At 43.5% G+C, this 11,783-nt stretch overlaps 1 protein-coding gene across 2 annotated transcripts in view; it reads left to right on the forward strand.

The window, feature by feature from the left end:
* Positions 1-318: 318 nt before the first annotated feature.
* LOC106525227 (androgen receptor) overlaps positions 319-11,783 on the forward strand; it is a 20,126-nt gene continuing 8,661 nt past the window's right edge. Inside the window, exons 1-8 of one of the 2 annotated variants that reach the window (XM_014019383.1) lie at positions 319-1,650; positions 3,590-3,726; positions 3,970-4,086; positions 4,439-4,591; positions 5,494-5,700; positions 6,198-6,342; positions 10,622-10,752; positions 10,925-11,076. In XM_014019383.1, coding sequence (XP_013874837.1) covers positions 806-1,650; positions 3,590-3,726; positions 3,970-4,086; positions 4,439-4,591; positions 5,494-5,700; positions 6,198-6,342; positions 10,622-10,752; positions 10,925-11,076 — 1,887 coding nt within the window. In that variant the 5' untranslated portion in view covers positions 319-805. The remainder of the gene's footprint in view (positions 1,651-3,589; positions 3,727-3,969; positions 4,087-4,438; positions 4,592-5,493; positions 5,701-6,197; positions 6,343-10,621; positions 10,753-10,924; positions 11,077-11,783) is intronic. The other variant, XM_014019384.1, reaches the window with a different exon arrangement.

Raw genomic sequence — 11,783 nt, forward strand, 5'->3', positions numbered from 1 at the left:
TAATAATATCAAAGATAAAACAACTTATATGATCGTGAATGTCAGTGTGATTCCACCTGACATTTTGACCTGGGCGCCAAATTGGGTAGGACTGGCCCATGGGAAAGTTATTGATTGTTTATAACTTCACTCTAAAACCACTTTAAAATGGCTGCAGTATCACTTTAACTGTTTTCAACACGACATTAATTCGATCTAATGTTGAAAGGATTAAAAACAAGCTTATGCAATTAGAGCTGAATAAACGTCAGTCAACTCCAACCAGCTGACAGACATGTTCGCACGAACATGTGGACGATGAAACTAAGAGGATTTGGGATCTAATCGTTGGCTGTTCTCGCGAGATCCTTTTTTTTCCCCTCGTGGATCTAAACGACTGGAGGGCGAGCGGACCCGCTCTGTTCTCAATTTGACAGAAGTTGCATTCGGGGCTGGGCGCAGTGAGTGCGCAGTTGTTGTTCAGCAAAGTTCAAAGTCCTCCTCTGTCTCTGTATCAGTTCCAGTCGAGGTTAATTTTAGTTGTCCACTCTGTGCGCAGCACGACGCTTAGGACGAGTGGGGGGGAAAATGGTTACTTTGTGAAGAAGAAGATAAAAAAAAAAGTTCTGCAGCTCTCTTCATTCGTGGATCAGGTCGACGGGACGTCCCTTCCCCTCTGCAACGTCGTCGACTGATCTGAGTTCTCCCTCCGCTGAGACGCATGAGTGGAGTCTCGTTGAGGAGGCGCTTGCTCGCCAGGGGGAAAGGGTTTTCTTCGCTCTCCGCGCGCTGCCTCTGATCTGAAACAGCCAAGGACGCGCAGGAGATGGCCTTTCGCACGAGCCTGTCCGGCAGAGAGGAGACGKCTCTGATCATGACGGAGAGGGACGCGGCGGACACCTACGCGTGTCCGACGATCGAGCTGAGCCGAGCCGTGTCGGTGTCGCTGGGTTTGGACTCGGTGTCGTCTCCGCTCGGGAGCATGAACCCCGGCGGCGGCTGCGCCTTCGCGGACTGCGACCCCACCGCCCGCGGAGCGCCCGACCCGTTGGGACCGCCCGGAAGCCTGACCACGGGGGGAGGAGGCAGGCTCGTCCCGGCTGACAGCAGCCTCAGGGAGGACGACTTCGGAGAGGTGTGCCAGGGCATGCGGCAGGTGAGCTGCATGGATCTGTTCCGATCCGGAGACGTGGTGGACGGCGCGCAGACCGCCGTGACGCGCGGCTCGGTCATCTCCAGATACGTCTGCAAGGGGTCCAGCGTGTTCGGGGAGGTCCCCGCCGCCACCCAGGTGACCGAGGTCGTGGCTCTGAAGCCGTACTCGGCTTACTCCGCCGACTCCAGCTTGTACAGAGACGCCCAGGGAACCGTCTGGTGCGCAAACGAGCGCGCGTACGGCGAGCCGCGCCGATCCGACGCACCTGGCGTCCTGTGCAAATACTGTAACTGCGCGCAGACCACCACCTTCGGGTCCAGACAAGTCTGTAACTGCTTGTGGTACAGGCGAGGGGCCGAGCCGGGGGGCAAAGGGACCATGCAAGCGGCGGCGGCGGCGCAGGCGTACGGCCAAGTGGAAAGTTACCCAGACGCGAACCCTCAAGGGCAAACCACTTTTTCCTCCGTCAAGACCGAGCCTTCAGTTTGGGTGGACTGCACGGATCGCAGTTTCAGGTAAATGAGTTGGTTCGGATCGCTTGTCTGGACTTGTCTGTTCCCTGGCGCTTTAAAACTGTTTTTTTTTTCTCCCCTCCACTTTTTTACAAGCTCTGGCTTTCTCTCCAGGCTGTAATTGAAAACAAAAGCGCGAAAGTGCTTGTGCTCCACTTTGTATCTGATCATGTAGAAGCTGAAGAGGGCTCCATCAAACTTGAGGATTTGCACAAATAAAAACAGTTTTGTTAGTATGGCCATGAGTTGCTACACTGTTGTAAGTCGGCAGTGGAGCAACATTAAATCACTGCAGTTATATTCAGCCCCCATGTGTTCCTCTCTTGGCCTTGGACGAGTTGCGTTTCTGCGCACAGAGTGAAGCAAAGTTCATCTAATCTCTCATCTGTTTCCAGAAAGCTCTTCTTTGTCCTGTTTGTTGCTGCGCATACTAAGTGACTTGYAGATGAGTTAATCTATCAGAGTCCATGTCAACAAAGAGCTGCAGCAACCTGTTGACTGATGGAGCTCTGAGCAAAAGAAGAACATTTAGTTGTCAATAGTCAGTGATTCCTGAACAGACTAAACTCTGACATTCTTTAATCTCAAAGTCTGCCAATCCAGTGTGCGTGCGCACACAGCTGCAGGATGAGTGGCTAAATATCTAATTGGATTGGATTTACAAAGTTAGGGATCTAAAGCTTGAAGGACATTGACCTCAATCTGCTAATATGTCTGATTCTTAGAGTTTAAAACTTTCTATGTAAAACTGAACCAGATACATGTCTTTATTGCCTACCACCAAAAAGCAAAAGGGAAGTGATTATTATTATTGTTATTATTATTATTATTATTATTATTATTATTATGTGTATTTGTCTGTTAGTAAAATATCTCACGAACCACAGATCTTAATGAAACTTTCGTCAAGTAATCATTGGGTGTACATTTACAAAACCTTTGAATTTAACCTGTTAAAAGTGGTCACCACAGCGGACTGAGCTTAAAAACACAAAAACGGCTGCAGCTGTCCATTTTGCAAATACTGAGCAAAAWTTTGGTGTGGCAGCAGCTGATCCTCGGCACACACTTTGAACAGATATTTGCCAACAATTTATTTTTAAAACGTTTTGAAATCCGTGTCCACGGTCAACGATGTCTGTTAGCAAAATATCTTATGAACCAGATCGTGGAAATTAATGACACTTTCAGAAGGTAGTCATTGGATGTACRWCTACAACTGATTAACAGTTGGACCCAGCACAATTGAAGRTGGCGGACACATCCGAGTGAAATTGGAAAACACAAAAATAGCTATGATTCMGTCAGCTATACAGATATTGAGCAAAGATCTGTTGTGGCAGTAGCTGAGAGTCATTCACAACACACACTCTAAGCACTGCACATAAAAGGGTATTTTTGCTTTTAACTCAGCATTACATGCCTGTGTCAACCTTGTTTGTCTGTTAGCAAAATATCTCATGAACCACTGGATGTATTGTGATGAAAGTCTCAGAAAGTAATCACTGCATGGACWTCTACAGCTGATTGAGTTTTGAGGGCAGTTCAATTTAAGAAGATCATCACAGCTATACAAACTTAGACAACTAATAGGAATCTATAATCCAGTCATTTTGTTGTCTATGAAGCTAAAATTTGGTGTGGTTGTAGCTGAAAGTCATCTTCAACAGATCCCCTGAGCTCTAGCACATGTTGTGAAATCTCAGAGTATGGCATGGGATTGTGCTGGACCTCATTCACAAAGTTTGATGAAATGATTGCTCAGTTTTTTCCTCATCATGTGTCGATTTTAGTTTATACTTTAGTATAAAAGGCCTTGGGTAATATGTATTCCTTTAAGAAATAGAACTAGGCCTTTCATTTATTTGTATAAATTATTTTAAAACACATTCTTATTATTCTTATTCTCGTTATTCTTATTGTTTATTTTGTGTTTGTGCAGACATGGGGATTTTTTCCCTGGTGTGTACCTGTCAGAGAGGAGAGTGTGTCAGGTGTGCGGTGATGACGCGTCAGGTTGTCACTATGGAGCGGTCACCTGCGGCAGCTGCAAAGTGTTCTTCAAGAGGGCCGCTGCAGGTGGGAGTGAGGCACACAAACAACACCGAGCACACAAACACACACACACTAGTACAGAACACATCCACTGATTTAATTTTCTTACACCCACTTATCCTCTAATGCCGACAGGGCGCAGTGACCTGACATTATGAGGGCGAGTTATTAGTTATCAGTAAACACCCACATATCGTTGAGGCCCAAGGCGGTGTTTTTTTTAGACGAGCACTCATCCTCCAGGACTTCTGCTCCTGTGCCTTACAGGTAAGCAGAACCACCTGTGCGCCAGCCGGAACGACTGCACCATCGACAAGCTGAGGCGGAAAAACTGTGCCTCCTGCCGCTTAAAGAGATGCTTCATGTCAGGGATGAGCTTAAAAGGTATGAAACTAACCATAAAGATCACTGAAGGGAAATCATGGGTGGTTTGCGTTTAGACGAATGGGGTCAGGGTGGTCAGATGCCTCCCTCTGAGTGGATCAGAACTGTTCCTGCTGTAATACATTGTAACAATTTCATTTCATCAAAGGTAGAATTTTTCTTTCCCCTTTTTTTTTTTCCTTTTCGTCTTTTGAGTTTTGGGACCAGTGATCTGGAACTTTTTCTCCATGAGGAAACAGCTCAAGAAGCCGTCCAGATTCATTAGCAGTGATCGCATGTTTGAAATTTTCTGCTGTTGAACAACTCCTAGCTGAAGATTCTTTTTATCTCGATGACTCGTTCGTAATTTCAGGCCGCAGGCTGAAGGGAGCCGGACAGACGAGAAGCGGAGAGGAGGAGCTGCCGCAGCCTGCCACCGCCTGGGGCCATGGAGACAGAGAGGAGAGGGCAGGGAACAGGGATGTTGTCATGGAGGCTGGAAGTGCTGCAGCCAGGGCTCAAGGTGGTGAGGATTAATGGCACACAAGCTCAGATGCATGTAGCTTGTGTATAATTATGTTTTAGTGGACGTCAGAGTGTTTTTGTTTGTCACTAACCAAAATATCTCATGAAGCACTGAATGAATTTAACGAAACTCCCACAAAGCAATCATTGATAAGCGATAAACATTTAGCTGGTTGCACAGTTAATCTGCACAGTTAATCAGCACATCGAACACAAACATTTTTTTTAACTCAGCTAATTTTACAGATATTCAGCTATAATTTGGTGTGGTAGTAGCTGAGAGTCATATCTAACACATGCTCATAGCGCTTACACAGCGAGTCAGATCTTCATTTGAAGGGACTCGTTGCAAAAATAGGAAATCAAAAATTAAAAAAAGGTTTGTTCTGATGTAAATCTAACGGTGCAATTTGAAAGAGTTAACTCCAACAGTTTTCCAAATAAATTGAAATGCAGTTCTGAAATGCGGGTCTGCACTCAACGTAACTAAAGCATGTTTATTTGCATACTGTACTCAAGGGCTGTAGGTAAAGAAACAATTGCGGCAGTTGCCATCCGATCACAAATTTTAATGACTATTTTTGTATTTAAGAACATGTTTATGAGAAAAAATAATAATAATGGAAAAATAAATTGTGATATTTTTTTACAAAGCTATTTTTTAACCTTTTCATGATTTTGCAACGAGTTCTATTAAAACTTAAGAATTAACTATAAGTCATCTCAATTTGCATGTTAATATTTTTTATATTGTATTTTACTGTACAGTGTCCTTGAGGGCCATGAAAGGTGCCTTCAAATAAACTGTGTTTTTGTTGTTGTTGTTGTTGTTGTTGTTATTGTTGTTGTTGTTGCTGTTGTTATTAGACCTTTATATATTTGTTTTCTATAAATCTTTAACAGGACATCAGTTCCTGCCTGTTGGGATCCCCCCAACCCTGCGCTCCTGCCTGTCCCTGCTCAGCGTCCTTCAGTCCATCGAGCCCAACGTGGTCAATGCCGGACACGACCCTGCCCAACCGGACAGCTCCGCGTCGCTGCTCACCAGCCTCAACGAGCTCGGGGAACGGCAGCTGGTAACGGTGGTGCGCTGGGCCAAGGCCATTCCAGGTACGCCGTTCTGAGCCAAGGCCGTGCAGGTAGAGCAGGATTTCCTGCCACGAGTCCCGCCTTTGGAAAATACCATCGTTTGGTTTTTGCCAAACCAGTACGCCACAAGGTTGGAACTTAAAAAAAAAAAAAAAACTGGTGCGCAAAGATCAGAGACAGACAAGTGTGTTAAAAGCTCGTCTGGGAAGTATCAAGAACCTGTCGGCCCTGGGCGAGGCCTCGAGATCAGAAGATAGCGAGCGTTGCCAGAAAGCTGGTGCCAGTTTGACGATGGAGCAGGCCGCAGGCAGACCTGTTCAAATATTAACCACTAGAGGGGGATAGGTTCATGTTTAAACTCAGAATGGAGAGCTGATAATGGGCTGAATAATGTTTTTTTTTTTTTGTGTGTGTGTGAAATGTTTGTTTTTATGTCTCCACTTTTAATTAAATAAGCCAAGAAGGATTATTAATATTTATTGATTGTAAGTGTTTGCTAAAAGGGCTGTGTTTGACAGGGTTCCGTGACCTGTATGTGAACGATCAGATGTCAGTGATTCAGCTGTCGTGGATGGGGGTGATGGTGTTTGCTCTGGGCTGGAGGACCTACACACTTACTAACTGCTCCATGCTGTATTTCGCTCCAGACCTGGTCTTCAATGAGTAAGTCACACATAAATCTAAATACAGTTTATTCATCTACTCATCATAGGCATCAATGTCAGATTCATTTAAAGCTTTTAATGGTTTACTTCTGGAGTGCCAAACTCATTTACAGAGAGGGCCACAGGGTGTTATGGTGGCCCTCAAAGGGCCAGTTGTAATTAACTTTGATGTTTCATGTGCAATTTTGACTAACCATGAAACTTCACCTCATCTCATTGCTGTGGCTGAGCCCCACTAACAAACAATAACTGAGCTCTTTGTGGTATTTTGTACATAGAAACAGCGTTTAACACGTCCTCTTCTAAACACTGAGAAGTAGTACGTGTACGACTGACTAAATGTGAAATAAATAATACAGAATTACTACTAAAAGTAAAAGTAAAGGAGTTTTACTCACTGTTGAGTCGTGTACTCCTCGACTTCCCAACGTAGAATTTGCACTAGTGGGTGGTAGGGCTGCCACGATTAATCGATTAATCGACGACTAATCGATTATTAAAATAATCGATGACTAATTTAATAATCGATTAATCTTTTTYTTTTTTTTTTTTTTTTKTTKTTGTTCTTTACTTTGTTTTTCTCTCCAAACTGCTTTGACACCTTCCACTGCCACATCTGCCTTTCTGTCCTTGACACACATGCACAGTAGTGGTAACTGGGGTAGGCCGTGGACGTCACAAGACATTATACAGACAGGCTCTGGTATCATGGCTACCTGACAACGGAGCTCAAAAGTGTGGGATCATTTTAAGAAAATGAAAGAGAAACCTGTGKAATATCTGCAGAGCAGAACTTGCCTTCCACAGCAATTATTTTTAGTTAGCATATAGCTAAAATCTAACCATGGTTATATAATAGCAGCTGTATTCTGACGTGATAAGCTGTATGTTTTATATTCAATTAGCATATGATCCGATTAGTCGATTAATCGAATAAATAATCTGTGATTAATCGATTATTAAAATAATCGTTTGTGGCAGCCCTAATGGATGGGGTGGGGTTCTGTTTCCCACTTCCCAGAGCACCTGGGTCATGTTAAAAGTAGCCAGCAAAAATGCAGTGAAATGTAGATTTTAAAAGTCAAATTTCGCCAACTACTTTTGAACCCTGTGCACCTACATCTAGCGGTGCGCTGCTGCTCATTTTGGGAGTAAAATATTCGACATGCATTATGGGACATGTAGTTTAAGGTCAATGCTGGTTTTAAATCAACATACGCTTTTTTACGAGATTGATACATCTTTGAAGCTCTCGTGAGCCACACAAAATGCTGTGGGGGGCCACATTTGGCACCAGGGGCCCTGAGTTTTTTTTAATTTAGTTTGAATTTATTGTAGATTTTCTTTTATCCACACAGGGTCAAAATTATAAATACAAGCTCTGGGATTTACATACACCCCCCTCAGCTAGTTTCATCTGGCTTCAAAAATGCGTTGGAATTCAGCTTCAGTTATTTGACGACTTTTGTAGCAGAACTGGTTGAGTTCATCAATATAAAGTTGGTTAGGTTCCTGGTGCAGACCCAGTTTTTAATTGTAGCCCACAAACGGTTAATAAGGTAGGTCTTGGCTTTGAGAAGACCATTCCAGAAGCTTAATGTTTGTCCATTCAGAAAGTTTTTGTGTGTTTTGTATGATGGTCAAAAATACAACTATGTACCTGTAGATTAGAGCTGAAGAATTTGGAGGTAGGCCACCACCTTTTATTATTTCATCCACTTTGTGTAATGCACCAATTCAATTCAATTCAATTCAGTTTATTTAAATAGCACCAAGTCACAACATATGTTGTCTCAGGGCACTGTACATAAAAAAGAACAATCTAAAGAAGAAACCAGCAGATTGTGTTGAATCACTTCATCACAGTCTCCCATCCTGAGCAAACGGTGGAGAGGAAAAACTCCCTGCTAATCAGGAAGAAACCTCCAGCAGAACCAGACTCAGGACAGGCAGCCATCTGCCACGACTGGCTGGTTTGGGGGTCCACCACATCATGATTATACCTCCACCGTGCTTGACAGTTTGTACAGTGTTTTCATCTTAACTACACCAAACAGGTGCCATATTGTGGTCAAAAAGCATAGATTCTGTCTTGTCTGGCTTCAAATCTTTTTTCTCCAGAAGATATTTGGTTTGTCAGTTGACAATAAAGGTGCTGCTTGTTTCTTTCGTGGTCGACACCCTCTCAGTCCATGATGTGAAACTGGTTTCACTGCAAACAGGTCCCTGGTGTTCCAGCAGTTTCTAGTTCAGGGCAGGCTTGAGCCTTTGGGGGTTCCTGCATTTTTTTTCCCTGAACATCCTAAACAATTTTCATCTGAGGGAGGCAGTTTGGGTCTTCTTTCTGGTATTGGCAAAGACCTGACCCATCTGAGTGTACTTTCACACAGTTTTTTTTTTCCCCACTTAAGGAAGATTTTCAATTTTCCTTCTCAGATGTTCTGTGCATTAGCCAAATAAATATTTGTCCGGTGAATCATGCTCATGCTCCAAGAGCTATCAGCTGGAGTCAATCATGAGCACTAATGAGACGTGCCTTGGTCTTGTCAGGTTGGGACATCCAACATCCTTCAGCACCACTTATTTAAAACATTAGTACAAAAAGTAAGGAAACTTGTGTTGTGTTTTTTTTTTTTTTTTTGTCATAACAATGTTGGGCAATAAACATACCGCTGGAAAGCCTGTTAAATTCCCTTTTAAATGGTGCCACATTTGTAAGGAACATGCTATTGTGGGATGAGCAGTAGAGCTGAATATAGGCTGGGTTATAGTCGCGCATGGCGTGTGCACACCCTTGCCAGCAGTGTAGGTGTTTACACTGACGATATGCTGTTGTAGTTTTCTCCAAAAGGACACGTATCAGTACAAATTATAGCTTATGAAAATGTAAATAGGAGAGCAAAAGCTTGACAGACAAACAAACTGTTTGAATGGTGCGCAGCCTTTGCAGAGTTACAAAAATTCGGAGGTGCATGACCACGCACTGGGACACCACGCAGAGTAACGTGTTTTCAACTTCGGGTTCCCCCAGATGCTGCCAATCAGGTGCCTGCTATAAGATTTATTGCCAAAAAACCTTACAACAAAGAAATAATCTACCAAACACTAACTTCCTTACTTTTTGTGCTAAGCTTATATTTAAGACTGTTTATACTCGTGACCCTGAGTGGATAAGAGAAGATCAAACGTTAAAAACCTGAATTTTGTAATACTTGAGGGAAAAAAAACCCAAAAAGTTAATAAAAGCTTTAAAAATATGTCATATTTACTCATGGGAAGTGTATTTAAACCACTCAACAACTAAATACGTATTTATTTATTTTTATACCCACAATGTGGTTTACCATCAAAAAGTTTTTGCTTTAAGAAAAGTTGACCAAGTTCGGCGCAGCGTTTTCATCAAACAAAGAGTTTGGGCGTGATCGGGTATCACTCTGTGGGGTTTGTCGGGGACACCAGGAGATTTCACCTGTCATCGTCACTGGAAAGAACAAGACTCAGAGGAATACGAACTTCAGAGGAAGACTGACTAACCACACAATAAACGTCTCATTTTCCTTTTTCTTTTTTTCTTTTTCTTTGCCAGACGAGATGGTAAACAAGCGTCGTTCTGTTCTTTGCGTCTGATCGTATACGTGGCCGCAGAGGGATCACCTCTGATCATTTATTCCATTTCATCTTGCCGCTGATCTCCGAGAAGCGCCGCGGCGCCGAGACGTTGCTTCTTCTCTTTCAATTAATTTTCTTTTTTGTCACCTTGATGAGTTCTGCGTCGCGCTGCAACCATCGAGGCTCAATCGAGTCGTTTTCCGAAACTTTTGTCTTTTCTTTGAACTTTAAAAACAACTTAAGGTATTGGAAGATGTTTTCCTTTTTTTTGTTGTTGCATTTTGTGCTGCATGAGCGAAACTGTCCTCCTGTGCGCGTTAGACCTCCTTACCTCTGTGTCTGCCTGTGACCTGCATGGTTAATGGGTACGCCTGCCCCTCACGCTGACCCTCATTTCTCTCCATCTCCGTGTCATTCTCCTTTTCCATTATCCATCTCGCTCATTTTTCCTTTCACCCCTGCTGCTTTTTCTCCGCTCCTCACCACTCCTGTCCTCACAGCCATTAATTCTCTTCCTCCCGTCTAGATTTCGCTCGATCGGCCACATCTCCGGGCTTCACACTTCTTCGGGTTTTTTTTGTCGTGCCTCGTGTGCTCAAAGCTTCCCCACTCATGCTGTCTTTTTCTTTGTTTTTGTTTGCTTGTCTTCGCCTGACCCTTCCCCACAGCCAGCGGATGCAAGTGTCCAGTATGTACGAGCACTGCCTGAGGATGAAGCTGCTCGCCCAGAGGTTCTGCAAGCTGGAGGTTACCGAGGAGGAGTTCCTCTGCATGAAGGCCCTGGTCCTCTTCAGCATCAGTGAGTCAGCTGACACCGTGTCCTAAATCAAAATAAAAAATAAAGGATAGCTTAATCGTAGGCGAGTGAGTTATGACCCGAGTGGAGCGCAGCCATGTTTCAGAGAAGTGATGGGACGGATAAAGTCGGTGAGAATTATTGTTGTGTTCTATTTTTTTTTCTGTGGTCCCAGTGCCAGTGGAGGGCCTGAAGAGCCAGCATTGTTTTGACGAACTGCGGACCTCCTACATCAAGGAGCTGGACCGCTTGGCCAGCAACCACGGCGAGACCACCCGGACGCAGAGGCTGTTTCAGCTCACGCAACTGCTGGACTACCTCCAGTCGGTAAAACATGTGACTTCCCCCCCTCACTTTTTTTTCCCCTCACTGATGAAAAGCCCACCACATGTCTCTGAGGCGTTATGTAAGTGTCATTTGTCAGCGACCTACTTCAGGAGAAAGTCATTTGGATCCCCCAACACAAACACTGTGTTTTGGCTCCCTGTGAAACGATGTTAGTTTGTTTTTGCTGAACCAAAATGAGGTTATTTCAACAGACTCCGTCGGTTACAACGATTCAAACTGAAGCAGGAGTTTATTTAATTACTTGGCAGATCGAGGCTCTGTTTCGCTTTTAAGGAGTTTTTCATTATCGGTGTGCTGGCTCCACCTGCTGGTAGAGAAGAGAACTGCTACTTTTTTAATCCATTTTTAGTGGAGCTGCTTAGAGTTTGTGATTTAAAGCCACTTAAAATTAGATTTTATTTTATTCATCAGGACTCCAAGACAATTCCGAATTTGTTCATTTAAAGTTTATTGAATCGTTTTCAGTGTATTTGTACAAAGTTTTAAACAAAGATACTGCACTGCAAAAACTGTCCATCTTACCAAGTTTTAAAATCATATCCAGCCAAAAAGTATTTTTGATCTTGTTTTGAGACTGATTTACTAAACAAGAACTGATTGTGTAAGAATAATAATCTTGTTTTCAGAATGTGTAAGATTATTTGTCTTGTTAGCGTGAAACTTTGACTCAAATTCAGTCAAAAAAT

The sequence above is a fragment of the Austrofundulus limnaeus genome, unplaced genomic scaffold (assembly GCF_001266775.1).
Source record: "Austrofundulus limnaeus strain Quisiro unplaced genomic scaffold, Austrofundulus_limnaeus-1.0 Scaffold219, whole genome shotgun sequence".
Classification (NCBI taxonomy): Eukaryota; Metazoa; Chordata; class Actinopteri; order Cyprinodontiformes; family Rivulidae; genus Austrofundulus; species Austrofundulus limnaeus.